The 26940-nt window shown below is 40.0% G+C and overlaps 1 protein-coding gene across 26 annotated transcripts in view; it reads left to right on the top strand.

Annotated features, from left to right (window-relative positions):
- Positions 1-26263, top strand: part of PKP4 (plakophilin 4) — a 102659-nt gene extending 76396 nt beyond the window's left edge. For 12 of the 26 annotated variants that reach the window (XM_088651891.1, XM_088651853.1, XM_088651887.1 and 9 more), the window contains exons 12-22: positions 7452-7635; positions 11639-11756; positions 12269-12460; positions 12608-12781; positions 15191-15341; positions 18144-18339; positions 20330-20414; positions 20545-20662; positions 21573-21704; positions 22415-22488; positions 24866-25765. In XM_088651891.1, the coding sequence (XP_088508017.1) occupies positions 7452-7635; positions 11639-11756; positions 12269-12460; positions 12608-12781; positions 15191-15341; positions 18144-18339; positions 20330-20414; positions 20545-20662; positions 21573-21704; positions 22415-22488; positions 24866-25114 (1673 nt within the window). In that variant the 3' untranslated portion in view covers positions 25115-25765. Of the gene's footprint in view, positions 1-7451; positions 7636-11638; positions 11757-12268; positions 12461-12607; positions 12782-15190; positions 15342-18143; positions 18340-20329; positions 20415-20544; positions 20663-21572; positions 21705-22414; positions 22489-24865 lie in introns of all 26 variants that reach the window. The other 14 variants (XM_088651899.1, XM_088651858.1, XM_088651855.1 and 11 more) reach the window with 3 other exon arrangements.
- Positions 26264-26940: the final 677 nt, after the last annotated feature.

Here is a 26940-nt window from a genome sequence, read left to right as displayed (position 1 = left end):
TGTGAGACCTACTGTGGTAAATGTGTCTAGTACAGGAGCCTTAAAACCTTCATGCAGGCCTTTGGGGTTGCAGCTACACACAAACACCCCAATAGACTTCTTGTTACAGAATTTATTTTGTCACCTGCAGAGTAGTCCTGCCTCATGACATTTTTCAAACAACAACTTGTCCTAGGCAGAATATTTGGTTTGGTTTGGGGACATTCTACTACTTCAAGATATATTGAAATTCAGCTTGTGATGGAAAAACGTTCCTCCAAAATAATTTGTGTGAGGACTTTTAAATAATGTGTCTGGGTAAGTGCGTCCTCCATATATGTACTGAACAACTTATATTGCCATATATTGGCAATATAAGGTGTTCAGTACATCTGACAATGCACAGTTGTTCTGAGAAATTTCTTTGAATGTCTTCTGCTAGAGTGGATAAATTAATCTGTAGTACTCTTAGCTCCCATAGCTTGTTTTAAAGATTATTTTGACCCCTCAGGCAGTTAATACTTTCACATTTGGAACGCTCATTCATAAGGATTCATTATATTATTGAGTCTCACAGTAGCAGTGTAATATTAGGCTTCTATTGTGAATGACTTTATAAGTTGTTTCATGGTGATATAACATTTTTCGTAATTAGATTACTTTTTTATTTTCATCAAATGATTTCCTGAAGAATGTAGTCACCTTGACTAAAAAGAAAAAGAAAACTACAGTTCCGTGGTGTTGCACATGTCCGTAGGGGGAAGGCCAACTCCCTGAATTCAACAGTATATTTCTGCTAATTGAATTTTGCTAAATTTGAGAACGCTGTGTGCTTGAGTCCTGTGATATTCCACATTCCAGACGCACATCTTTCTCAACTCACTTTAGATGCCGCTGTTGCTCAAAGACCATCTTGACTATGACTTTATATAAATAGAATCCCCTCTGAAGTGGAAAAAAAATCTCCTTGACTTCTAATGCACACACACAAGTACTGTATGTCATTGGATAATGTTGTGATCTACTGAAGTTTCAGAAAACTGCTACAAGTGTTAGAAAGTTTTCAGCACATATGACAAAGTGTGAATTACACATTAGGCATTTAGCCAAATGAACTGCTGGGATGTTTATGTAACTAAATTGTAAGGAGCAGGGGCTGTGAATGCAAGTAGTAAATAAGACCAGACTTCCCTCCCTTCGTCTCTCCTCCACCCACATCACTGCAAAATACCTCTGCCTGCTCCCTCTGTGGAGACAGCTCCTAGTTCAGTGGGTCCTGGTGCTTCAAGTCTCATCAACATGGAGGTGAGCTTGTGAAGGGATCCAGTAAGTTCTTCCACAGCTCCCAGGCTTGGTGGCTGTTGCTCAGCAGACTAGCAGCCTCTTTCTCAGAATAGAAGGCAGAGACTTTGTTTAGGGTAGGAAGCACGCTAAAAGTCATCTGTGCCTGGCAGGTAGTCCTGATTTTTATTGGGTGGGGGGCTGTGATGAAAGCCAAGCAGAGGCTGTTTGCATCTTTCATCCCAGCCTAACGTATCTGACCTGTCATCTCAGAGGTTGCTGATTCATGCTTAGCCTCTAAAGTTCGCCAATGTGCCCACTACCCCTCCACATTTCTTGCAAGGCTCAAGCACTCTAGAGGTTTCTGCCTGGGCAACCCATTACCTTAGGGCAGGGTTTCCCAAACTTTGATCTCCAGCTGTTTGGGGACTACAATTCCCATCATCCCTGACCACTGGTCTTGCTAGCTAGGGGTGGTGGGAGTTGTAGTCCAAAAACAGCTGGAGACCCAAGTTTGGGAAACCCTGCCTTAGGGCACAGTGCTGCTTTCTTCCCAGGCCCCTTTTTTTGGAGGGGGGGCAAAAGTATGCAAGCATTCTTTTCAGTTAGCCGAGCAAGATCATCAAATCACAGCTTATACTGATAAATAAGTGCCATATTGGTTATTTGCTGAAAATGCTGTGATTTCAACCCAATTCAGATATTTCAATCATAGCATAGGGCCGTTGGACCAGTGTGGCTGGCAGTTTATTATGTATGGCGTGCAAACTTCACAGGGGAAAAAAGCTGTTATCTGCTCACCTCATGGGGTGTGTGCTGTTTTATTACCATTTCCCCCTTTCATTTATATCCCACCTTTCCATTGTTTTGCAACCCCAGATGGCATACGTGTAGTTCCCAGGTGATGGCCCAGCAACACAATGACCAAACCGAGCCCTCCGTAGCTTCAGCTTCATGTGCCTACAGACTGTATCCTGGGATCACCAGTGCTTCTGCACTTTATGTATACCACCAAACGAATGGTTACAGCTGCTAACTCCAAGAGCCCAAATCACATGGGGTGTGTGGTTCTAGACACTACCACCTCTTAAGGGTGTTTCTCTCACTATGCACATAAAATAAAAACAACAACTGCACAATTGTGGCAGGCTATAGTGAAGGTCCTCATGTTTTTTTGCCCATGTCATTCCTGTTAGGGAAGTTCTCCCTCAACTTGCTTTGGTATCTGAAACAATCATGATGGGAAAATAGATACACAATACTAGTTCCGAGGAAGAGATGGCCATTGCCTTGCTACTAAGAGTCTTGCAATACTCGGGTGTTTCTCAAAGCTGCTTATCTGTAATTGTCACTTTCACATTACTTTTAGCTGTAGGGGCTCTTTGTGTCGGAAATCCATACCGCAGAAAGATGGTATTTGACTAAACGTTTTAATATTTTAGGTTTGACCTATAATCTCTGCTGCAGAATCACAAAGTTAGTGCATAGTCTTGGTTTCTGTGTTGCTGACATGGAAGAATAACCTGTACATTTCTCGACTTCTTCAAACAGCTTTATTCTGCCTAAGGGTGTTTTGTGTTTATTTCTTTGGAATCTCATTTTTCATGAGTTATACTCTCCATCACTAAAACCTGGTGTGATTTATTACTTTTGAAATTACAGAGGCAGTTAACAGACCTTATGTTGGACACAAACACTTTATATTCATTCTTAGTACTTCTACATACATTTAAATTCTTAATACCCCATACTTTACATTTGGGGTGGTGCAATCTAAAGCAAGTTATGCATGCCTAAGGCATAGAATCAGTTATTAGCTGTGCTTGGGTAACACTGATTCCACAGATAATTAGGCATGCTTCACTTTTCTCTGGATTGCACCTATGCCCCCCCCCCCACATTCATGAGCCAAGCACGGTTGCTAGAGAATATCAAGAAAGCACACACCATGCACGCAACAATTATGCGTATGAAGAGGAGAGGAGGGAACCGCTGATTCAAATTCTGATGCCGCCACTAAATGGCTTGTTAAAATGGATCCAGGACACTTTAGGCCTTTGGTATCTTGGTAGAATAGCCTCTGACAAACATGCTAAAATTGCTGCCGGGAATCTTTTTGTATTGTGCCATTTGTTTCACTAGGAAGTTTTTGGAGTAGCAAGAAAAAGAAAAAAAGAAAGCATTTAATTTTATATAGATATCATTGTGTTTAACTGAACACAATTGAGTATTCCGCCATTGCAAGCATTTCTGCTTGAAAGATGTTTTGGTTTGTGTTGATAGTTCTGAGCCAGTTGTGAATGGGATAAGAAGATCTTCCTCATCTAATAAATTGCTCAAAGTGCAGATGCGCTGGTCAATCCATTCTAGCCACATTACTGATTTGTGTTAAATGCATGGTAATAAATTGCCCCAGTAGAAAGATCACACACAAGTAAATGGGTCAAACATTCACCTTTGTGTAATTATTCATCATCCATGGTCAGTAGTGAGTACAGTAGGTGACACCCTAGTTACTATTGTCAGAGGCCAATAAGTGGTTGTAACTATGCCTTCTCAAATCTGGTAAGGCATCTTTTCCTGTCCGTAAGTCAGCTCAGCTGCTGATCAGTTGACAAAAACACCTTTTAAATAATAAACATTTTAAAACTAATGCTTATATGGCTACCAGCAGTGGTAGAGGGGGGCTTGCAAACAACTTCTGAGTAACATGGTTGGTAAGGTAGATTTGTTGCCACACCTAGCATTGTTTAAATACAGCATTACTTTGAGGGAAGAACAACTTTATATAAAAGCAAACACTTCATTACTATGTTCAAAACTGAAGTGCAATCCTTGTGGATTCCCCTCCCTCCCCCCAAAAAATCTGTATTCAAAATGCCTAGTGGCCAATAAATGCCTGCACTTAATTGTGGAGAAAAGATATATGATGTTCTCAAGCATTACCTTCAAATCTTGGAAATTAATTTTTCATCTTCTGGAGTTGCAATTACACAATATTACTGACAGGGTTTTTTGCGGGGGGAGGTTGTATCCTACATGCTTTTATTTTATCTGATTTATGTGCTGCTTTTACTTTGTTACCTAAACTGAGTCCTAGAGATGGACTAGAATGCTATACATTAAATAGCACAATGCCAAATCTTGGAAGAGATGCTATAAAGCATTTACCATAACATAGAGAGATGAATGAGGTGTAAAATTAGAAACCAGAATAGCGGCTTTACTAGTTCACCAAAAATAAAATATTTATAGAAACTCAAACAGTTAAAAAGAAATAAGGTATGACTATAAGCATCCATCTTTTAAAACTGCCCTTGCTGTCGGCTGTAAGCGCTCTTGTTTCTTCATTGAAATGAACCCCATTCTTCTCCCTGGCAGCTATTGGCTGAATTGTAATGTCATGGAACGCTTCTAAACTTTCTAATGCAAAGATGGTAAACCTATGTCCCTCCATCAGCCCCAGCCAATGTGGTCAATGGTCAAAGGTTTCCCATCCCTATTCTACTGATAAGAAATTAAACTATCAGTACATTAAAAGTTACAGTTTTGGAGCACTTAATATAAGATCTTACTGATGAAATTGGGTGCAGTTCTCATCTCAAGCCACGTGTACTCACTTTGGATGTGTTTTTTCACAACTCCATATGATGGATGCTTGGTTGTGGAATGAAAGATCTGTATCTGGTGTGTAATCTGTCATTTAAAGCTGGACTAGAGGTACCCAGCAAGTCTTCACTGTTTGCATTTTAAAGGAGGAAAATACATTCACATTATTGATTGTTTCTACACTAATACAGCCATTGTTGAAATCCCAAATAGTGTTTTCTGTGCACACAAGACTTGCATGTGGAATGCCTTGTAATGTGGTATGGAAACCTGGCAATTGTATTTCTTGTTTCCTAGTACTGTAGTACTAATTGGAACAAAGTCTCCAGATTCCTGTGTTTTGAATGTGTAGGAGTTGATTGGGTAGACCACGTATGCTTGTCATTAGCAAATTGTTTGGGACTAATTTTCTTAACTTCTAGGTGATGAAAGGGCTTTTCTTTCCCTAGCAAACACCTTGCCCTTCAGCATATTATTATTTTCCCTCAATTAGGCAACATTTGGCAGATAACAAGATACAAATCTTAATTCTTTCAAGCAAGCAATCAGCTCATATTGACACTGAGCTAGGCAAGTCAGGCGACCTTGCAGTGTGGGCTGATCAATCATAAATTCCTATACAATCAGCAGAGCACACAATATTTATATTTTGTAACCACTGACCTGTAAATAGTTGCGTGTCATGAAAGTGTGTTCCCTGAAAATAGTAACAAAAATATAATGCCAGTATTTTAGTAGGCAAATAAGCAAATTGGGAGAGACTGGACTGGAATGAATTTGTACATACTGAATTTGCCACACAGAGGTAGCATGGTTTGGAGCAGGCACAGGCAAACTTGGCCCTCCAGATGTTTTGGGACTACAACTCCCATGATCCCTAGCTAACAGGACCAGTGGTCAGGGATGATGGGAATTGTAGTCCCAAAACATCTGGAGGGTCGAGTTTGCCTATGCCTCGTTTGGAGGATCAGAAACAACCCGTGTGCTTCCAAGCACCTTCATTCCTCTAAAGTACAGCTCACCTCTCTGTTGCCTGTTTAGCGTTAAACATAGGTTGCCATGACAACCAAATAGTCAAGCTGTGTTCAGCCATAAATGAAGGTCTCTTGGGATACTAAGAACCAGAAGCAGCTTTCTGCTTGGTTTTTGTTTCTGTTCTGTTATTGTATTTTGTGTGGTCCCCTACTCAGGTCTAAGGTGGGGTTAACATGCAGGTGAAAGTGATGGTTAGTTGATTAAGGACCCTGTGTGAGAGGCAGGGAAGAGAGCATCTCCTAGGGTGGGAGGATGGGAGAAGAAAGAGAAGCTCCCAGGTGAGAGCTAGAAGGGATCACCTTTCTCTGGGTGGGATTTACCTGTGAAAGAGGACTTCATATGCTTTCTCTTCTCTCTCTCTCTCTCCTTCTTCTTCTTTTCTTTTCTTTGTATTTGTTTATTATTATTATTTATTATGAAAAGTCTTAATAAAATCTTATTCAAAAGAAGAATAACTTCAAGCAGAGTTCCACTTACTGAGCTTTCCCAGTTCCTCCTTCACTCTGTGTTCGCTAAAAAATGCTCCTGAGAATTGGTATCATCCAGACGTCCGATGATACAGTGTGTGCAGCTTCAGGGGAGAAATCAACTGTGGGAAACATCTCTTGCATAAGCTTTAAATGCATTACATAGGAACTACAGGCAGTGTTCAGCTAACTAGCTGCTCCTTTTCCTTACCAGGGAAGAGTTGTTTATTCTTCTTGATGAGTTGAGGGACATCACTTCTGTGTACACTTTTTTTTTTTTGCAACAGTAGTTCTGTAACCTCATGCAAGATGAACCCGTTATGATTATTATTTTATATGCCCAATTATTTGGAAGGTAGCAATTCAATACAACCCCGAGTCTCTTGCTAATAAAATATTCTGAATCAGAAATGCCTCATAGTTTGTGAGCCACTCTTAATGTATTCTGTATTTCAGTTATGGTGGGAAGTTTCTGCTGATTTCACACACTTTAGAATGTAAATACAACATTGTAGAATAAATCATCCTGGCTTGTCTCGATATGTATAATGTAGACTTCATTTTGCTTGAAGTTTGAGGTGCCCTGTACATTGGGATCTGGTTGGATTTTATTTGTTAACTGTAACAGTGCAATCCTATAGCTGCCCACGCAGAAGTAAAATAGAGTAAAATAGGTTAAATGGAGCTTTCTCTCAGGTCAGTGGGAAAAGGATTGCAGCTGAAGTTTCATCACACAAATGGTCTGGTCTGCTGTCTGCCTGCTACCTTTCAAAGTACTGCTTTTGTTTTATAAACGTGTCAGTGACTTTGCCCCTTCCTACTAGGGATACTTATTCCTCCCTTATGTTCTGTCATGATAACTTAAGGTCCATGTGCCAAGCTGAAAAATGAGAGAAGGGGGGGGGAGATGTTGCTTATTATACTGCTGTCTTTTATGCTATGGAGTATTTGGTTTTTATTTCTTTTAAATGTGCTGTGTTTTAACTTGCTGTTACCACAATTATATGGTAAAGTTTGCAAGTTGAACCTAATGGTTCTAGCCATAAAATAATACTTGATGGATCTTTTCCCCCTCCACAGGCGTTCTCTGGAACTTGTCTTCATGTGATGCAGTAAAGATGACAATCATTCGAGATGCTCTTTCAACGCTAACAAACACTGTGATAGTTCCTCATTCGGGGTGGAATAATTCTTCCTTTGATGATGATCATAAAATTAAATTCCAGACTTCTCTAGTTCTACGCAATACAACAGGATGCCTAAGGTAAATTGCTGTGTTTGTAGTAGTAATCTTAAAACAGCAATTTCTTATGTGGCCTTTGTAAACTAATCATTTCTTCCATCCAAGCTAATATGCTTTGCTTTTGCATAATGAAAAGAAGCAGACATGCAGATTTATATCCAAGGGCATGTTGTTTTATGATTGTGTGCTTTCTGTGTTTGTATTAAATGCTAATTATAGGGTTAAGTTGTGAGTTGCTTTGATGTCAAGTCATTTCTGAAGGCAGCCCTGTTTAGGGAGGCTTTTAATGTTTAATTGTTTTATTTCATTTTTCTGTTGTAAGCCGCCCAGAGTGGCTGGGGAAACCCAGCCAAATGGGTGGGGTATAAATAATATATTATTATTATTATTATTATTATTATTATTATTATTATTATTATTATTATTCTAGCAATTTAATCTTTAAGTTATTAGCTGGTCACTACTGTGGTTCAGGCCATTCTATTGGTGTAAGCTTGAAAGAGTTATTGCAGAGTACACACATCAAAATCATCTAATGATAATTGCTGGTATCGAAGGAGCTACCAAAGGCCCAATTGGGTTGCTTCCCTTTTTCTTTAATCAGCAGCATCTTCCTCCTGTGCCCTATCCTGAGATGCTTTTTATAAGTCCCATCAGTTTCAGGTGTAATTTGTCACATGGTGTTAAGGGCTGCTGTTCAAGAAGCACAATTCAAAAGCCCTCTTAGGCACCAGAACTAGTTGATTGGTTCTTTGATTTAGGCCACTCTGATTGAAGTCCAAATGAAATTCAACAAATGGCCAGAGCAACTCACTTAAAAACAAAAGACCAAGCTGAAACAGCCCATTCCATTTCTCTGCTCAATCTTTGGGAGATTTCTCGTAAGTCTGTTGAGGAAGGGGTTGTGACACACATCTGCCCTATTGGTACAGCTCTTTTCAGTGGTCATTTCCCCCCGTAAGATGTCCTAGAGAGGGCAATGTTCCAGTGAGTGCTGGCCTCCATCCCCCATCAAGAGTGTTTTACAGTAATGTAACATTGGGGCATTCTGGAGGAGAAACTGGCTGCCAGGTAAGAGGAGCTCCACTGCTTTAAAAAACAAACAAACAGTATCCTTCTTTCCAAAGTAAGAGTTCCACTACAACCTTCCATCTAATCCCCTCCAAACAACTGTGGCTTTTTCCATTAAATAATGGCTAAGGAAGCTTAACAGTGGTGTCGGAATTGACAATTTGCCAACAAACCAGAATCAGAAATCATGATTTGGAGTGACTATAATTGGTGTGATCTGTAAATTGACAAAACCTTTTGCATCCTGGTCATCATCTTGGCCAATAAATTATTCCTATTCCTATTCCTATTTATTGCTCTGTCCCCAGAAGCCACTGTTTCAGGAGATTAGCGTGCTGAGCAGGCATAAAAATGAAAGCAGAGAAGCAGCTCTAAAGCAGGGCTTGCCTGTAATTTTGGAAGGTCATACCATGGTTTGGTTCTAAACTATGGTTTGGTGTGGTGTCCAAATTGAATCATAGGTTTATTGAAACAATCCCTGAAATAAGTTTTTAAAGTAGCTCATGATCTCAATAGGGCTCTGTCTTGGTTCAGTCCTGCTTTTGGTCAGACTTGGCTTGCAGGGATTCAAGGTTAAGGTCAGCAGTAAGGAACTCAGCAAAGCAGTATGATCCATGAATGACCAATATAGCCAGCTGATGAAGTCGTTGGCTCAGTAAGGGAAACGTCAAAAAGGATATTGTGTCCAGGATGCAAGCCAGGATCATCCTTAGCCATGTAAACTGTGAAGCCTTGTTTATCAAATCGTAATACTGTAGAAGCAGTGGCTAGAAAGGAACGCAGAGCATCACCAGGTCATGTTGCATTTCTGACAACATCTGGAGCTGTAGGGTGCATATATTAACTTACTTAATAGGACAGTTGTTGAAAATGGGGATGTACAGTGGTGCCTCGACTTACGAAGGTGATCCGTTCCACGGCGCTCTTCGTAAGTCAAAACCTTTGGTTGTTGAAGCGTCCATTGTGTGCATGCACAAAGTGTGATTTTTGCGCTTTGCGCATAACGTGTGGCGAAAAGACTTCCGGGTTTGCTGACTTCGTATGTGAAAACCTTCGGAAGTCGAGGCATTTGGATGTCGAGGTACCACTGTGCTAGAACAGCGTTTGATGGATTGCACCTTTTAATGGATACATTTAGATCTTTTTCACTCTTTATGTACGTAGAGACAAATCTGGATTTGTCACCAAGTTTACTCAGGAGCCCATCATGGCTCTGTGAGAAATGCATCTGTATAATGTACATTCTGGCAAACGTGCATTTCTCACATTCACATCTTATTTAGGTGTCCATTTATAACACGTCGGCTAAAAATGTAGTGACCTTTTAAACCACAATATGCAACCAGGAGTCAGTTGGTTGGCAAGTGTGAAGAATAAGCAGAGACTAGTCAGGGACTGCAAGGACAGAAGGCAGGATTTGAATTTAAAATGGTCATGTTAGATTAGGTCTGAAAACAAGATAGATTCATAAAGATGCGGACGTAAATCCAGAACAGCCTTCTCCAGCCTGGTGCCCTCCACAACATTTGGACGGCAGCCTTACCATCAGTCGCAACAAGTCGTATTCCAAATCATCTGGTGGTCACCAAATTGGGGAGGCAAACCTACGGTAGATTATGATAAATCACTTCACCAAAAAGTGAGATAAATTGAAGAGCAGCCAAGAGCTCATAAAAGCACAGTTTAATTAAAAAATAGCCCTTGCTTTTAGAAATACAAAATATACATTCTCTTGCATATACATTGGGTTGTTTCATACAATGTTGTCTGTTTCGTGCAAGGACATCTGCATAACTTAACAGGACCACTGCATAACAGGACCATATAATCCATGCTTTTCCAGATGTCTCTCCTTCAACAACTACTTGCTGCTACTCCCACAACTTCAACCTGCACCCTAGTCTGTGCTGCTCCACCATGCTTCCTGCTGTATTTCTTCACAAACCCCATTGCCTTGTCTAAGATATTCACATGGGCTGTGAGCCAATAACAGCAACAACAAAAAATAAGCATCACCCAAAGAATACCATGTCTAGTTTTGCATACAACATTTTAAAAACATAGACAACAAAAGGGGTGTGTTTTGATTTATTTATTTTCAGGTGGTGGAATCGGGGAGAACTTGCTCAATGTTAGTTTTTTAGCTTCCTTGGCCTTGGGAGGGTTGTAAACATACAAGAATCTTTCTGGCAGCAGCTGTTCAGTGTGGCCTGGACCCATCCCAGATTAGACCACACTATGGCAGACATTGCCAAATGGATTGGCGTTAAGCAGCAACAAGTAGGTTTTTTTGCAGGCTTTAGTGCAGCATGTGGGTCATTTATTGCCAACCACATATCTGGGTAAGAGATTTTTCTGAGCAATAAGGATTGACTGAGAACTGATATAGGCAGTGCTTTCCCCCCTCCCCCCTTTAACCCAGGGTTATTTTTAGTCACTGAGTGGTCTGGGGAAATGAATCATTGAGGACCCCACTCAGATTTCTGTGTTTAGCCCTAACAAGTACACATAAAGGTACGGTATATATTTAATCTGCAGAGAAAACTCGCCACATTTTTTTTTAAGCAAGCAGTAGGTTATAGATAGTATTACACTGGGAAAAATAGATTTCTCTGTCATAATCCTGATATCTTTCGGGTCCTCTCTCTCAACAATCTATTCTTTATACCAACGAATATACAGTAATGAGGGGCATTCTGCTGCAACACTGTTTCGATAGCTGCCCTGTTAACTGAAAATGTCATTATGAAACACACACACACAGTATTATCTGGAATACACTGAGTTGAACTCTGACATGTGTTTGCACTTCATCAGAGAATTATATCATCGTCTTATCTAAGCAGCTTTCCATATGCAGACAATTGGCTGCATGTCTCTGATAATAAGAATACCAAACTACATAGTGTTTATTAATATGCATCACCATTCTGATTCTGTTTTTATGCCTTAGGAATCTAAGCTCTGCAGGAGAAGAGGCACGGAAACAAATGAGATCTTGTGAAGGGCTGGTTGATTCATTGTTATATGTGATCCATACATGTGTGAACACTTCAGATTATGACAGCAAGGTGATTAGATCTTTTATCAACATTTTCTCTTTGTTATCAGGAGAGTGGTCTGGTTTGGGCTGTAATTCATTTATACCATTGTAGTGACAGAGTTGTTATGCTTTTGTGCCACTGAATGTTGTTGAAGCATGCAAATTAATGCTGCCTTTCTAAGCAAAACCTGGAACTGTGAAATGATGAAAACAAGGATGGGTTTTATCTTCCAGATCTTTCTAGTTTCTTCCTCCTCCCTTGTAGTATTTCTGAAGGTTCAGTGTTTAAATTGTTGCTCACTTACTCAATCTTGGGTGGGCGCAATTCTCGTTGACTTGGAGAGGTTCACTGTGACGAGACAAAGTTTGATAACCTTTACACTGGACCAACGTATAGAGGGATGACTAAAAGACTCTTCATGGTTAAAAATTAGCTGATCCCTATTTCCTCTGATATCCCTTCAAAAGTTTAATTCATCCTTTAAATGTATATTCCCAAATGTATTTCACTACAGAATCTCTCCTCTGTTTGGCTTGCAGACAGTGGAAAACTGTGTGTGCACACTAAGAAACCTTTCCTACCGTCTCGAGCTTGAAGTGCCTCAAGCCCGCCTTCTGGGTATAAATGAGTTGGATGACTTTTTGGGGAAGGAATCGCCCAGCAAAGATTCAGAGCCAAGCTGCTGGGGGAAAAAGAAGAAGAAGAAGAAGAAAACTTCACAGGAGGACCAGGTTGGTTCCTCCTCATTCTCCATGGCTTATCTCTTACAGGAACCAGTATATTAGAGGATACCGCATAGCAGGATGTTTTAAACAATCCTGTTTGGATTTGGCTTAAAAGACTGAGCTCATATATAATAAGTGCATTATCTTTCACAGTGGGATGGAGTTGGCCCAATACCAGGATTGTCAAAGTCTCCTAAAGGTGTGGAAATGCTGTGGCATCCTTCCGTAGTGAAACCATATCTGACTCTTCTAGCTGAAAGCTCCAACCCTGCTACTTTGGAAGGTTCTGCAGGATCTCTCCAGAATCTTTCTGCAGGCAACTGGAAGGTATTGTATGAAACTTGAAGCTTTTGCTACTTCATCCTTGCAGTGTTTTTTGCAACAACACCGATGCTCTAGTGGAGAGCCAATGGCAACATCCCGTATCCAACATTTTGCAGGCCATTTTATCCAGGAAATGTACTTCAGGTCACAGTATCTCATATGAACTATTTGTAAAGTTGACCAATTCACAAACAAAAAAGTAAGATGGTATTCAACCTTAGTTTAGACCCATTGAAATTAATGGACAAAAGTTGGCCATGTTCATTCATTTCAGCAGTGCTACCTTGAGTAGAACTTAGTGGAATACTGTCCATAAGTCATGCATATAGACCAGTGGATATTACTCTGCCCATCAAACAGAAGATAAAGTGCATTTGGTCCCGACTCATTACATGCACTGACATCTCAACAATACCTTAGAATTATGTGGCACAATTATTCTTTTATGTATGGAGTCTAGGAACAGTGTGCCCAGGCCATCCTTACTGATAGTGGCGTGTGGAAGGGAGGTGGAGCATCACTCTTCATTGTATTTTACCTGATGCAGCTGTACAAATATATTTTTTCATTCTATTTGAAGACAATGACAGCATTTGGACACAATGTTAAGTTATGTTTTAGTGTTATACAAGAACGAGCCATCTCACGCCAGCAAGCTCCATCGTTCTTTTTCCATTTCTGGCACAGAAGCTAGTTTCACAGAATATAAGGTTTGAAGCCGGTCTGCTTCAACAAACTACACTTGAGGCTACTAATCACAATTTGTCCAGGATTAGCTATCATGAGAGTCAGTGTGGTGTAGTGGTTAAGAGCGGTGGACTCGTAATCTGGTGAACCGGGTTCGCGTCCCCGCTCCTCCACATGCAGCTGCTGGGTGACCTTGGGCTAGTGAGTCACACTTCTCTGAAGTCTCTCAGTCTCACTCATCTCACAGAGTGTTTGATGTGGGGGAGGAAGGGAAATGAGAATGTTAGCTGCTTTGAGACTCCTTCGGGTAGTAATAAAGCAGGATATCAAATCCGAACTCTTCTTCTTCTATCATGACAAGCTACAGTTAATCTGAAATGTTTGGATGATGCTAACATTACTTTGTGTTATTTGCTGTAATCTTAGCCTCTCTGTGCTAACAGAGCAAGACATAAAGAAGAGTAAAATGAGAAATAAAATGGGAGGAAAATCTTCCATACTGCACAAGGGTGAGAGGGCAGACAATCACATTGTATTTTTTCTTATTGAAGAAGAGTATTTTTTTTCTACCTTGAATGTGGAATAAAAATTTCCAGGAAAAATGTAGGGGAAAGTTAAGAATGTTAAGGGTGGGAATCAATTAAATAGTCTTGCTAACTGAAGGACTTCTGCTAGTGCAGTGGGGCTCCCCCCCCCCAAGCACCCTCTCCTCAGTTGGCGGGAGGTGGGCGTCATGAAAACCCTCAGAACAGCATGTGGGGAGAGGGAGGTTTTTTTCCATCTGGCAAACAGAAAAGCTTGCACTAACATTATGATTGTCGTAGCACTACATTGAATTCCTCCCTTGCTATTGTATGAAGTAATGGCATTTTTAATATTTAACTTGAGCTCTGCTCCCCCAGTTCGTACATCTATTCACCGTACAGCCACAGTAGCACAAAGTGGAATGCTTTTGGGGATGAACATTACCGGTACCAACATGCTACTGTTGCACTGAGGGTTTCTTACCAGTGCATAACTGGGGTGGGGTGAGGAGTAAAATCCTTAGCCTCACTTTTAAAATAAATAAATAAATTGTTGAGTACAAAATCTCCAAATATTCTGAATCCAGCATTTTCTGTAAGCCGTGCAAAGAAAGGTCACAGCTTAATTAAATTAGCTGAAGCACAGATAGGTTTATCAGCAAATAGGAGATTAATTGCTGTTCACAAATAGGTTTTATCACTATATACTCCTGCTTACTATATGCACAGCTGGTATACTGTAAAAGCACCACCCTGCATACCTTAAATCGCTTTTCTTTATTCACCAAAGGGATAATAATAATAATAATAAACCTCAAATTGTTTAAAGTGACATACGGTACTGCCTTAGAAGTTCCAGCAGGTGATTTCCTTTTAAAGGAAACAAACATTTTGTCCTTCCCCACCATAAAATGTTACTGCATATTTAATAGCTATTAAAGCAGTTATAATACCATTTAACATATTTAGTCTAATTCATCTCTTTCTGTGGCTCATAATGAAAACTCTTCAAATGTGAGGTTGATGCCAAACCCACACTTAAGTTAATGTGAGTAGGGTACATAGTTCCATTTTGTGGTTTGGACAGCACCCACTAATTTGTATTAAAATTCGCACATGGCGAAAGAAAGGTTGGCTATATTGGTTTTTAAAAATAAAAAAATGTACATGTTTTAAAGTAATTTTTCATTTTTGTCTGTAGTTTGCGGCCTATATTCGAGCTGCTGTCAGAAAGGAGAAAGGGCTTCCGATTCTCGTGGAACTGCTGAGAATGGACAATGACAGAGTTGTTTCTTCTGTGGCAACAGCTTTGAGAAACATGGCATTAGATGTCCGCAACAAGGAGCTTATTGGTAAGTAATGAGGGACACTTAACTAAGTAGGATGTCCATATGAGAAACACTGTATGTTTTTTAAAAATTGGTTTTGGAATTTCTTGTAGCCTTATCCAGCACTGCAGCTCAGCCATCACAGGGGATCTCAGTGAGCGAAAGACATCTAGTCAGGGGTGAATGGAGGGCAGGGGGAGGAAGTAAAAGTCCCATTGCGCCAGCGTAACACCACTGGTACTGCCCTGGAAACAACCCTCTGTCTCAATAGCAAGCAGTCACTGGAAAATGGAACCTTTTCAGACAGGAAGTTATATCTGCAAAGCTCAATTGAAAATGAAATTCTTCATCTTTGGTGTAAAGTCATAACCTTCTCAAGATTCATTATGCTGGTGATGAGTTCTGACAGGCTCCAAACATATTCTTCCCTTGGAGATCAAGAGTGTTTTCAAATTTATTTTTAGAAGCTTTCTTTCCTCCTGCCATAATGTATGTTTCTGTCAAAATGTGGATATGGGTAGGTAGGTGTTTATATAGATGACATGGCCAATTTCCTGCAGATGATTAATTCGGCAGCCCTCTCTCCTCCATCTGGGTTTTCTGTTGTAAAAGTCAGAGTAATATTGATGGGTGTAGCTTAGACCATTGGTTCTAAAACTCTGTGCACAGGCACCGGGGAAAGAGCTGTGGTAGTCCACTCAGAACAGCTCCCTGTTTGAGCACTTTGTGGTAAACCATTAGCAGATCTGCTATCAGAAAGCAGTTCCCAGGCATTAAAAGTGTAATGATTGAGCCTTTCTGAAGTTCACTTTCATGGGCCAACACAGCAGTATAATATGCCAACAAAACAAAAAGTTGTAAGAGGCATTCATCATACCACTTAAGGATTAAAAGCTATGATTATTTGGGGGTTTATGTAATAATAATCCCATCTGGCCGGGTTCCCCCAGCCACTCTTCCAACAAAATGCTAAATTCCAGAAATCCATCAAACAGCTTCCCTAAACATATAAACCCAGACCCACTTGCACAGACTTCAGGACCCACATGACTGAAAATACTGTCCTAGTGTATGCTATCAGGGCCAAGCTACACATGATCTGAATTGGATTGGATCAGTATTATCCCTGCTGTGAAGGCACCCCTGCTCCAATTAAAATTCTCTATGAGTGGTTTTTTAAAGTATTTTAAAAATTCCATCAGGAACCCATCTACATCATGTGTGATTCAGTCCTCTCTTCAGCCAGGACAACACTTCAGTAAAAGAAAGAAAAAAAAGGAGCTTGATTAACATCTAGGTGAATTGTGCAAACTCACAAACCAGCTACAGAATTCTCTGCAATCTCACCAGACAAATAAAAGGGGAAATGGTTCCCTGAAGATGTGGTTGTGTTTCCTGTGTTTTATCATCTGGCCTCAGCTACATATCTATTTCTAAGAGTCTAGTGAGGTGTTGACGTGATTGAGATTATTTTAATCTAACAAAATCAGTGCATTCAGAGGTCTATGTCTCAGAAGCCGATGGCCCCAAACCAAAGTTATTACACAACGTTTTGCAAAGGGGAGTTGCAATCCATGTCACAAACTGGGAGAGAAATTAATATTCCTAAGTGAATGGGCCATTTCTTTGCTTATGCACCGTTCCACTCATATTTACACAAAATGTTTTTAAATTGTACATTGATACAAGTATGCAATGGAGTAGCATTTCTTCTTTGGTTATAAATCAGAATTTGTCTGTAGGTGCTCAACTAGAGCAGAGAATTAATGCCTTCCTCATATTACTTACCTGCTAGCTATCATTTATATACAAATATACTTCCAGTTTTTGTGTTACAGGGCCACTGAATTATCACCGCAGCCCAAACCAGGGCCTTTAGTGTACCATAGCTTTAGGATACTTTTTCTTTGTTTTACTGTTTGTTAAATTTCACTGAACACCAATCCCACAATCTTAGGAACTGATTTTTCTCTCCTATATGCGTATTTCCTGCTTTCGTACATACTAAATACTGGCCAAATTCTCATACGTTGCTAAACCATGATTTAGCTTTACCTAAATGACTCTGCTTAGTTCATCTTCATAACCCACCAGTTTGAAGCCGGCTAGTAATTAAAGCTACCAGTCAGGCTTTTAACACAGCAAGCTAGAATTCTCTGAAACTAAAACTCGACTCTGCTGGTTCATCTTCCACCCTCGTGGGAGGAAAGGGAGAGAAGCATTTAAGCCCAACTCTTCACTTGGGCTCATTCATGTAGCCCTAAATTATGGCTTAGCGTCTTACTCAAATGCAGCCTCTAACTTCTCACATCCCATTGGTTCAAAGTTCTGCTTGAAAGAAAGAAGGGGGTGGGGAAATCCGTGTGCCTTGGTGAAATATTTATTGTGTTTCTATAAACCACAGATTGCTAGAAACGAGAGCAATTAATTTGATTGTGTTGTGTTCTCTCTCTCTCTTTACTATAAAATGGCTCAGCTAAAACAAGCTTATCCAAAATAAATACATAGATTTGTATATGTCTGTGTACTTGGGCATGTTGCCACAATCATTTTAATCACTTTTTGTTCTAATCCAGCAAAAGAAGGCAATATATTTTTAATTTGAAAAATGACACTGCAGTACCTTGCTGCCACTGCATAGCAAAGGGATTTCTTTTTTTATGAAGTTGATTTAAAAAATAATAACAATCCTCCCCACACGCCCCAGAGTGCTTCTGGATTTGTAAGTCTCCTTGTAGTGTTTCTACGCAGTGTGTTTTTCTATGTGATGCTAAAAATACCTTAGAACAGTGCAAAGTTCCTGTATGGGCTTCTTTTCCTCCCCAGGTAAATACGCTATGCGAGACCTGGTAAATCGCCTTCCCGGAGGCAATGGGCCAAACATTCTCTCTGATGAAACTGTGGCAGCAATCTGCTGTGCTTTGCATGAGGTCACCAGCAAAAACATGGAGAATGCCAAAGCTCTGGCTGACACAGGAGGAATAGAAAAACTGGTGAACATAACAAAAGGAAGAGGTGACAGGCAAGTGAAACATTAGAAAGTCTCAAGCGAAAAATCCTCTGATAAGAGGAACTTATAAAAATTTGCTGTCTACACAAAGAGTATTTATTTATGCATTCTTGTTTTACTTAATAAGTTGACCAGCCTCATAGAGTTTGTTCAGCACAGGAGGAGAGACCTTGGCATTTATTCTGTGTGATTTTTCTAAAATCCACACTGTGCCTGCCAGCTTCCTTATTATGTATAATTTTTGTGTGTGCAAATTTTTGCAAACCATCCCTAAACCAAAATCTATGTGAATTTAGAGTAAGTGTCCCAAGTTTTCATAAAACTAAGGTGTCTTTATAGATTTGATATACCTATACAGATGCAATTTTAGCAAGTCCAGGAAACAGTCTATTTTTCTGGAGTTTTCACAAGTCAAATAACCTCCTTTGGAGTTTTTTTTTAATGCTACATTGTATGAAATGAAAATATGCTGTTGGTGTCTTAAGGTCACATTAAAAACCAAATAAGTTGCGCTTCATTAATCTGTCTCCAAAACCTTCTGCAACAAAACTATTACCTTCAAGCACAATGACTTGGATCTAAAGGCATATGAGTGTAAGTCCACTCATATAATGAGACATTCCTATATACCCCCCCCCATTACAGTTCCCTGAAGAGCTGTTCCTGAAAATCAGGGAATTCACCAGAATGGTGTGGAATACAGCCTAAGGGCATAGCTGCCAAGTTATCCCTTTTTTAAAGGGATTTTCCCTTATGCTGAATAGGCTTCCTCGCGAGAAAAGGGAAAACTTGGCAGCTATGCCTAAGGGAAGAATAGGTGGAAAGCAGAAGGGCACCTTGAATGGTGAGAAGTGCCTTGCCCTTGCATAAGATCCAAGCTAATGGTCCCAAGGCAGGTGGTCAACTTTCTACCTCCACTGTTAAGAGGCAATATGCCTCTGATTACCAGTTACTGGCAATTGCAGGTGAGGAGAATGCTGTTGTGTTCAGGTGTGTTTAGGTCTTGCTTTTGGGTTTCCCATGGGCAACTGCTGCTGGACTAGATAGACCTTTAGCCTGATCTATCAATTTTTTTAAAATGTTCTTAACAATTACAAGAATAAGGAAAACAGCAGATTAATTAATGGTGCCATGTCCAAGTTCCAAAGCATTTAGGTAAAACAAAACAAAATGAAATAAATAGGTCTTTACAAAAGGGAAAATATGACTTACTTCAAGGGAAGAAATTTCACACTTTAAGGGTGCCTCATATATAACAATCTAAACGCAAGTTTATCAGGATCGACTCCGCTTTAAAGCAGGTATAAAATGTAATCAGAAGTGTACTTCTGCTAACAAATGGTCACTCACACTTTGTACCATTTTACATTTCCGAGCCAGCTTTCAAGGGCAGCTCCACAATAAAGCTCATTTCAGTAATCTAATACAGAAACATACCCAAAGTATGAATGTCTTCTAGCAGCAGGCCCATTTCACATGGCTATCTGTGTTGTTAAAAAGCATTCCAGGCCACAGCTGCTGCTTCCTCAACATCCAGGAATGGTGCTGAGTTCATGGGTACTCTCAAACTGCAAACCTAATCCTTACAGGGGGAATGCATAGCCAGCCCCCAGCCCCAATGCATACCGTATTTTCATCCATCTGGGCAATTAAATGATCCAACATTGTCACATATCTCTTTGCCTGCATTGAATTTGCTAATTTGTCCTAATCCAGTCCATCACTGATTTTGAGCACTCATTCAGAGAAATCACCATCACACCTGGATCCAAAAAAAGAACAAACAAAACTGGGTGTCATCAATATATCAGTGACACCAGACTTCAAATACCCAGATTACTTCACCCAGTAGTTTCATGTAAATGTTTAATAGCATGGTAAATAATACTCAGAGCTGTGGAACCCTACAAAATAATTCTCATGAGAAGAAGCAATTCTGTTTGTGTTGTATGTGCATGTCTAGTAATATTGTACACTAAACATAAACTTTTTTTCTTCTCAGGTCATCACTGAAGGTTGTCAAGGCAGCAGCCCAGGTGCTGAACACATTATGGCAATATCGTGATCTCCGCAGCATTTACAAGAAGGTAACACATAAAAGCTGTTCATACAAAAATTACTATTCATCAAGATGCAATTCCACAATGAAATCTAAACTAGTTCTTCTAATGAAATGTCATTCATTTTTCATATGACCTCCTTTTTCTTGTTCCACAGGATGGTTGGAATCAAAATCATTTTATTACCCCAGTGTCAACACTTGAGCGTGACAGATTCAAGTCACATCCCTCCTTGTCTACAACGAATCAACAAATGTCGCCTATCATTCAGTCCGGTCAGTTAATAAACCTTTCCCTTTGTATGTGGCCAGATTAGATGTTAATTTCCCCGATCAGCTCTTGTTCACTCCTTTCAAAAACCTTTGGAGGCTCATTCTCAGTTTTTTACTTCAAGCATATTCTTCTCATATATAGTTGAAGCCATCGGACTGGTTTTTGGTATGACAGAATTCAATGAACAGCCTATACATTTTTAACTGGGTATTCCACCCTCCACAGCACTTAGGCCTCTGTGATGTACAAAGAGATGATATTTGCAACCAGGCCTAAACAGTATTAATTTAAGAAGATAGGGTCTCCCATGGAAGGCGGTGGCTACTGTAGTTCATGGTGAGGAAAAAGCTTCCCTGCACGTTAGCTGAGCAAACCCCCTTGCCCCTCTGGCTCTCTCGGGGAAAGATCCTCTTCTGGCTCTGGGATAGGTCTCCTCCCAAACCAGAAGGACTCTCCAGGGTACTCCCAATTTACACGATTCCGTGTATGTGCATTTGGGTCTGGAACGTAACCCCAGTGTAAATGGGGTTTACACTGCATATCAGGGCAGCTAAATGGGGTTTGCCTGCATATCAGGGGTGGGGGGTGGGAAGGGAATAACAGGCCCATATAGCTACTGTATCCTAAAAACATAGATTTATACACATTGCCTGGCTCTCCACAATCTTGGCCAAACACTCTAATGAACATTGACTCTCAACTTTTAAGGTGTTGCAGCTCTTCTAGAGATTCTATATGAATGTTTTAAGGAATTACATTTATTGCCACTTTTTCTACATGCCTGAAAGCCTATTATTACAAAGCATTTGCAAAGAACCCTCTACTTTTTCCTAACCCTTTTGTCTGGCACTGATTTTCTCTCTCCCCGTCTCTTTCCCTCTCCTTTCTTCTCTTTCCCCTTCTTTTCCCCAGTTGGAAGCACATCTTCATCACCAGCGCTATTAGGAATTAGAGACCCTCGTTCCGAATATGATAGGACCCAAACTTCTATGCAGTATTACAATAGCCAAGGTGATGGGATTGCACATAAAGATATGTATACTGGTAAGGGACCAGTGAGATGTAAAATGAAGGCTTGGTACATAATTTTTAAACTTTTCGCTTACAAAAAAAAGCATGTTCTGAATAAGAAAAAACCAACATGTCATGCAGCGAAAGCAAAGAGGGTCAGATCATATTCATAGTAGCAATAGAATAAAATCAAAAAGTAATGAGTGTTATTCAAGCACACATTTAAATCTGTCTGTAAAATATTTTACTGCATACTACTTTTCAAGAAACACACGCTTATCTTATGAATGCTGGCAAAAAACATTTCACTGCATCTCAGGTTATAACCCAAATTCAGCAGCAAGCAATTCTCGCTAAGGGACTCCCTGCCTCCTTCCTTTCATCTTCCTTCTGTTGTGAAGCATAGCATCATTATACAGCCGAGATGTCTGAGGAGGGGGTGGAACCTGCAAGTCAGGTTTCGGCAGAGAGAAGCACAAATTATATGCATCCAAATAAACTACTGGAGACAAATGTGCTCCATGAGGCTGGATATCCAGGTGTCTGTTTCTAGAGGTGGTTGTTGTGGTCAGAACCTGACCTTGCTCTTGCAGCCTTCCCCCAGGGTGGGGAATACTGGGATCCTTTATTGAAATGTATCATACAGTTCTGTTCCTCTTTCACCGAAGTGTGAAAGTCAGCCCAGCATGACACCTGAGCAAATCAAATATTGCTTTTAATACTCTGTTGCCGTTTTCCCACAGGGTCCAGCAAGCCTTCGCCAATTTATATCAGTTCCTATTCTTCACCAGCAAGAGACCAAAATAGGCGTCTGCAGGTAATAGCTGAAATCTTAATTTAAAAGATGGCCATATTGATCACCAGGAGGGAGTGCATTTTCCTTTAACCTAATGGCTCTTAAACCATTTTCATTGATGGATTCCTGCTGCCTAAAGTAACTTTCTAACTTCAGGCAATGATCTCAGAATGCTACGGTGCCTTGATTATGATTCTCAACACTGCAGCTGCAGTGCAGTAGTAAAAGCAAGGCTCCATCTTATCCCATTCCATACAAATCTTCTGTTGGAATATTATTTTTTCTAATTTCTGTGAAATAAAACTGCAGCGTATTACACAACCTTCCGCATTTCCCTTTTAATATACCCTTTTGGATCACCCTTTCCCCACCACAGGCCTGTACAACTTGTAACCTATTAAGCTGCTGAACCTGGCAGCCCACCACCAGATTCAATAAACTTCCTATTATGCTGCGTGCCTGGGGCTGCGTGAACTACCAGGAGGAATGTTAGATACCTGTCAAATGTGGCTAGTGAGCCCTGTTCATCTTGGTGGGTCACCAGTTGTGCAGCCCTGCTGTCTCCCACCTATCTTCAGTGTCTAGTGGCCACGTGGGCTTTGCTAGTTTGTTTGCACCAAATTCTTTGAAATACCCAATCTCATCAGATTTATGGTAGAACCCAATCTCTTGCACTCGCAGAAGAGCGCTTTTCATCCTGCAAAGGTAACTGCTAACAGAAGTGGAAAGGAGGCAATTTTTGCCACTTCTCCCTCTCCCCTGCATCCCCTAGCAGTTCCCGAAAATCAGCTCTAGAGAGTTGGGGGATTCACCAGAACAAGGTGGAAAGTGGTGCTCTGTGTGTGTGTGTGTGTGTGTGTGTGTGTGTGTGTGTGTGTGTACGTGTACCTATATATATCCCCTTGCCTTCTGTTAGCAGGCACCTATGCTGGATCAAAAGTATTTCAGCAAGTGTAAAGACCCTAGTTGGATTCCTCCCTGAGACTCCAGACTGCTCACAAGTTTACGGCTTTATTCATTTCAGTAATAGGATTTCTCAAGAGATAAGCACAAAGGAATGGGCAACTGATGCAAGAAAATATGGAGAAGTCAAAGTTATATTCCTGGGTGTGGTTTTTGTTTGTTTGTTTGTTTAAAGAACTATCCAGCAAAATGAAAAATGTAAAGTGAACATTTGTGTCAAGGATCTATAACAAGTGCTAGACAGGAACTGAACAAAGGACACAGGGTTACACCATAGTGGCATGCAAAACATCTTCAGGCTGTAAATCTATAAGCAACATTTGCAAATTATGTGCTGTGATAAATGCAAATGAATCGTTTCCTCACCCAGGAATAACTAATTATGCATTCTTAAAGAAGTGCAAGTGTTTAGGGATGTAAAATTAGAAAGTCAACAGCACAACAAGAATTGCAATTAGGAAAGAATGAAAAAAGGCCAAAGAAATAAACAACAGCATAAGTATCTTTACCAAGAGGAGGCTGATGAAGTGCCACAGCAGCAAGAGCCCCTGATGTAAGAGCTGGGGAAACAACGGATCAGCTTGATTGGGAGTCCTTTACACCTGTCTTCACTCCTAAAAGTTTGTTCAGATGTTGACATAATATTTGTAAGAATTGGGAAGACTCAGAGGACAGAATAGGAAAGAGCATCATATTCTTAAGATACCTTGGGCATAATCAGAATTGCAGAAAAAATAAAATTGTACCAAGAAATGGGAATTCATCCTCTTTTACATTGCAACATAGGCCATACTAGTTGTAGAACAATTGGGGATTATACAACGGAGCCTGCAACAAAATGTTGCAGTGTGGTATATAGGAAACCAGGCAGAGGGCCTTCTCGGTAGTGGCACCCACCCCGTGGAATGCCCTCCCACCAGAGGTCAAAGAGAATAACAATCACCAGACCTTTAGAAGGCATCTCAAGGCAGTCCTGTTTAGGGAAGCTTTTAATGTTTGATGGATTTCTGTATTTTAATATTTTGTTGGAAGCCGCCCAGAGTGGCTGGGGGAACCTGGCCAGATGGGCGGGGTATAAATAATAAATAATAATAATAATAATAATAATAATAATTATTATTATTATTATTATTATTATTATTTCCTTTCCTGGGGGCCAGAAACCTAGATAGCTACAGTATGTCCTTTTCCAGACTACTACATTTATTTCCACACACACACACACACATCCCCACTCCCACTCCCCAATGGAAATATGGGTCTGAAAGAGACTAATGAACATATAGTTTGAGAATGGTTTTACAAAAGGCTTTCTTTCTGTGTGCAAAAATGTTGCCACACATCTCATGCTCATGTGAGTGGGTAAATTGCTACTACAGCTATGCATAGATGAACTAATGTATTTTTCCTTCCCTTCTTTTTGCTTTTTCAACAGCATCAGCAGTTGTACTACAGTCAAGATGATTCCAACAGAAAGAACTATGATGCATACAGGTTATATTTGCAGTCTCCGCATAGCTATGAGGACCCATATTTTGATGACCGAGTTCACTTCCCATCTGCTACAGATTACACAACACAGTATGGACTGAAATCAGCCACAAACTATGTAGACTTCTATTCCACCAGACGACCTTCCTATAGAGCAGAACAATACCCTGGGTCACCTGACTCATGGGTGTAGCATTAGAAAATCACGAACAGAAACATATCTTTCTAACTTTTTTTGAAAAGCGATTGAGTTATGGGTTTGCTGTTTTGAGGGGGAAATGTGGAAGTGAATTGCAAAGAAGGAAACAAGGAAGAGGTTGGGTTTTTCCCCCCCTAGAGGGGATTATCTTTGAAGATGGGAGAAAATTTGGAAGAGGAAATTGGAAAGGGAGAACTTTTGCTCTGTTTAGATGTTAGATCTAATTACTTGTAGTTCCTATAGTCTGGTGAAGGTGTGGGCAATGTGACGAAAGGTTTGAGAATTGAGGGGAAACGGCTTTGGGAAATGTGTAGGTCAGAACAAATTACAGATGATTTTTTTTAAAAAGAAAAAGAAAATGTGAATAAGAGTCCTGTTCTCATAGTTTGTACAGAAAAAAAATATGGATGCCCTTCTTGTTTTACTGCTGTTACTAAATGTCAAGGTTATATGCTATCATGTCTTGTAAATTTCTTTTCAGTTGGTGTAAATATGGAAACGCCACATTGGTTGGAAGTGCCATCATTTGTAATGCCGTGCGTCATTTTAAAACTGATTTCAAAAGCTGACATCTTTTAAAGAGGGGGGGGGGAAGAGAGAGCATACAAGGAAATGTTATAAATAAATATCATTTTGTTTTTAAAATGAATGGTGTAATTTTGAAGCACAAACCTCCGGTCCAGTATATCTGCACTTTTCTTATCCCTTGCCTCATGCACAGAGTACTTCACTGCCATTTTTTATGCCTACGGGGGGGAGGGGAAATAAATGTGAACATCTCATCCATGGAAAGTAGATCCCTGCTCATTCTTCATTCTTTTCTGTGTTTACTGTTAAGGAACAAATACAACAGATCTGTATGCTCATTGTGAGTTGTAAAATCAGGTATATATATATATATATATATATATATATATATATATATATATATATATATATCCAAGCATTTCTACCATTTTCTCATTTTTGTGAAGTTCATCTATTTCTTATTTGTCAAGCTGGCATACCAAAACATAAAATTATGCACTTTCTTGTCTTCATTTCCACAGTACTCATGAACCCAGTACCTTTCACAGTTTATATCCCTTTGAAAAAAATTTGAAAAGACGCAGAATAAAGTAGATATGAATTCCTTTTACAGAATATTTTTGTAAGTAATCTGTCCAGCTGGCTCACATCCCTCTTGATTTATTGTGCTTTCATAACTGAGCATTAATTAATTGCATTCATTTTCCTCCTGGCCCGTTGATAATTGCTAAATATTTAGACCACAATACTCATTAACTTGGGTGTATTTAAATTGCTTTGCCTGCATCTGTTTGTTAGTGTTATTCGATAGGTGGAACCCATGAAAGCCTTTAAAAGCGCGGGGGGGGTGCACCAAGAGATAAAACGTATATTATTCTCAGGCTTGCAAGGGGGTAATTATCAGCTCTCCACCTGTTCTTATTTATTTATTTATTAACAATACTTGTATTCTTCCCCATAATCTCTGAGACATCACTGTTGTAGAGCACACCAGTCTTTAACACAAGTAGAAAACAGCAAATTCAGTTTATATTACACCTTAATTTCATGGGAACTCAAAGTGGCACTGGCAGTTTCCCACCCAGATACTGACCACACCTAGACCTCCAATAGCATCAGCAGGTTGCCTCAACCTGTGTCTTCGGGCCAAGCCTTTTGTATCTGTTTTTGGCATGACAAAGGTACCTTTCTGCGGAATGCTTTGCTCCAAAGGTTGATTATTTCAGAAGATAACTCCACATATACGTCGTTGCTGGGTTTTTTTCCTGGATGCTAGCTTCTTGAATTGCTGC

The sequence above is a fragment of the Zootoca vivipara genome, chromosome 1 (genome assembly GCF_965207765.1).
Source record: "Zootoca vivipara chromosome 1, rZooViv2.hap1.1, whole genome shotgun sequence".
NCBI classification, from domain to species: domain Eukaryota; kingdom Metazoa; phylum Chordata; class Lepidosauria; order Squamata; family Lacertidae; genus Zootoca; species Zootoca vivipara.
Note: the sequence above shows the minus strand (reverse complement) of the source record. Positions and strands in the feature narration are given on the sequence as shown.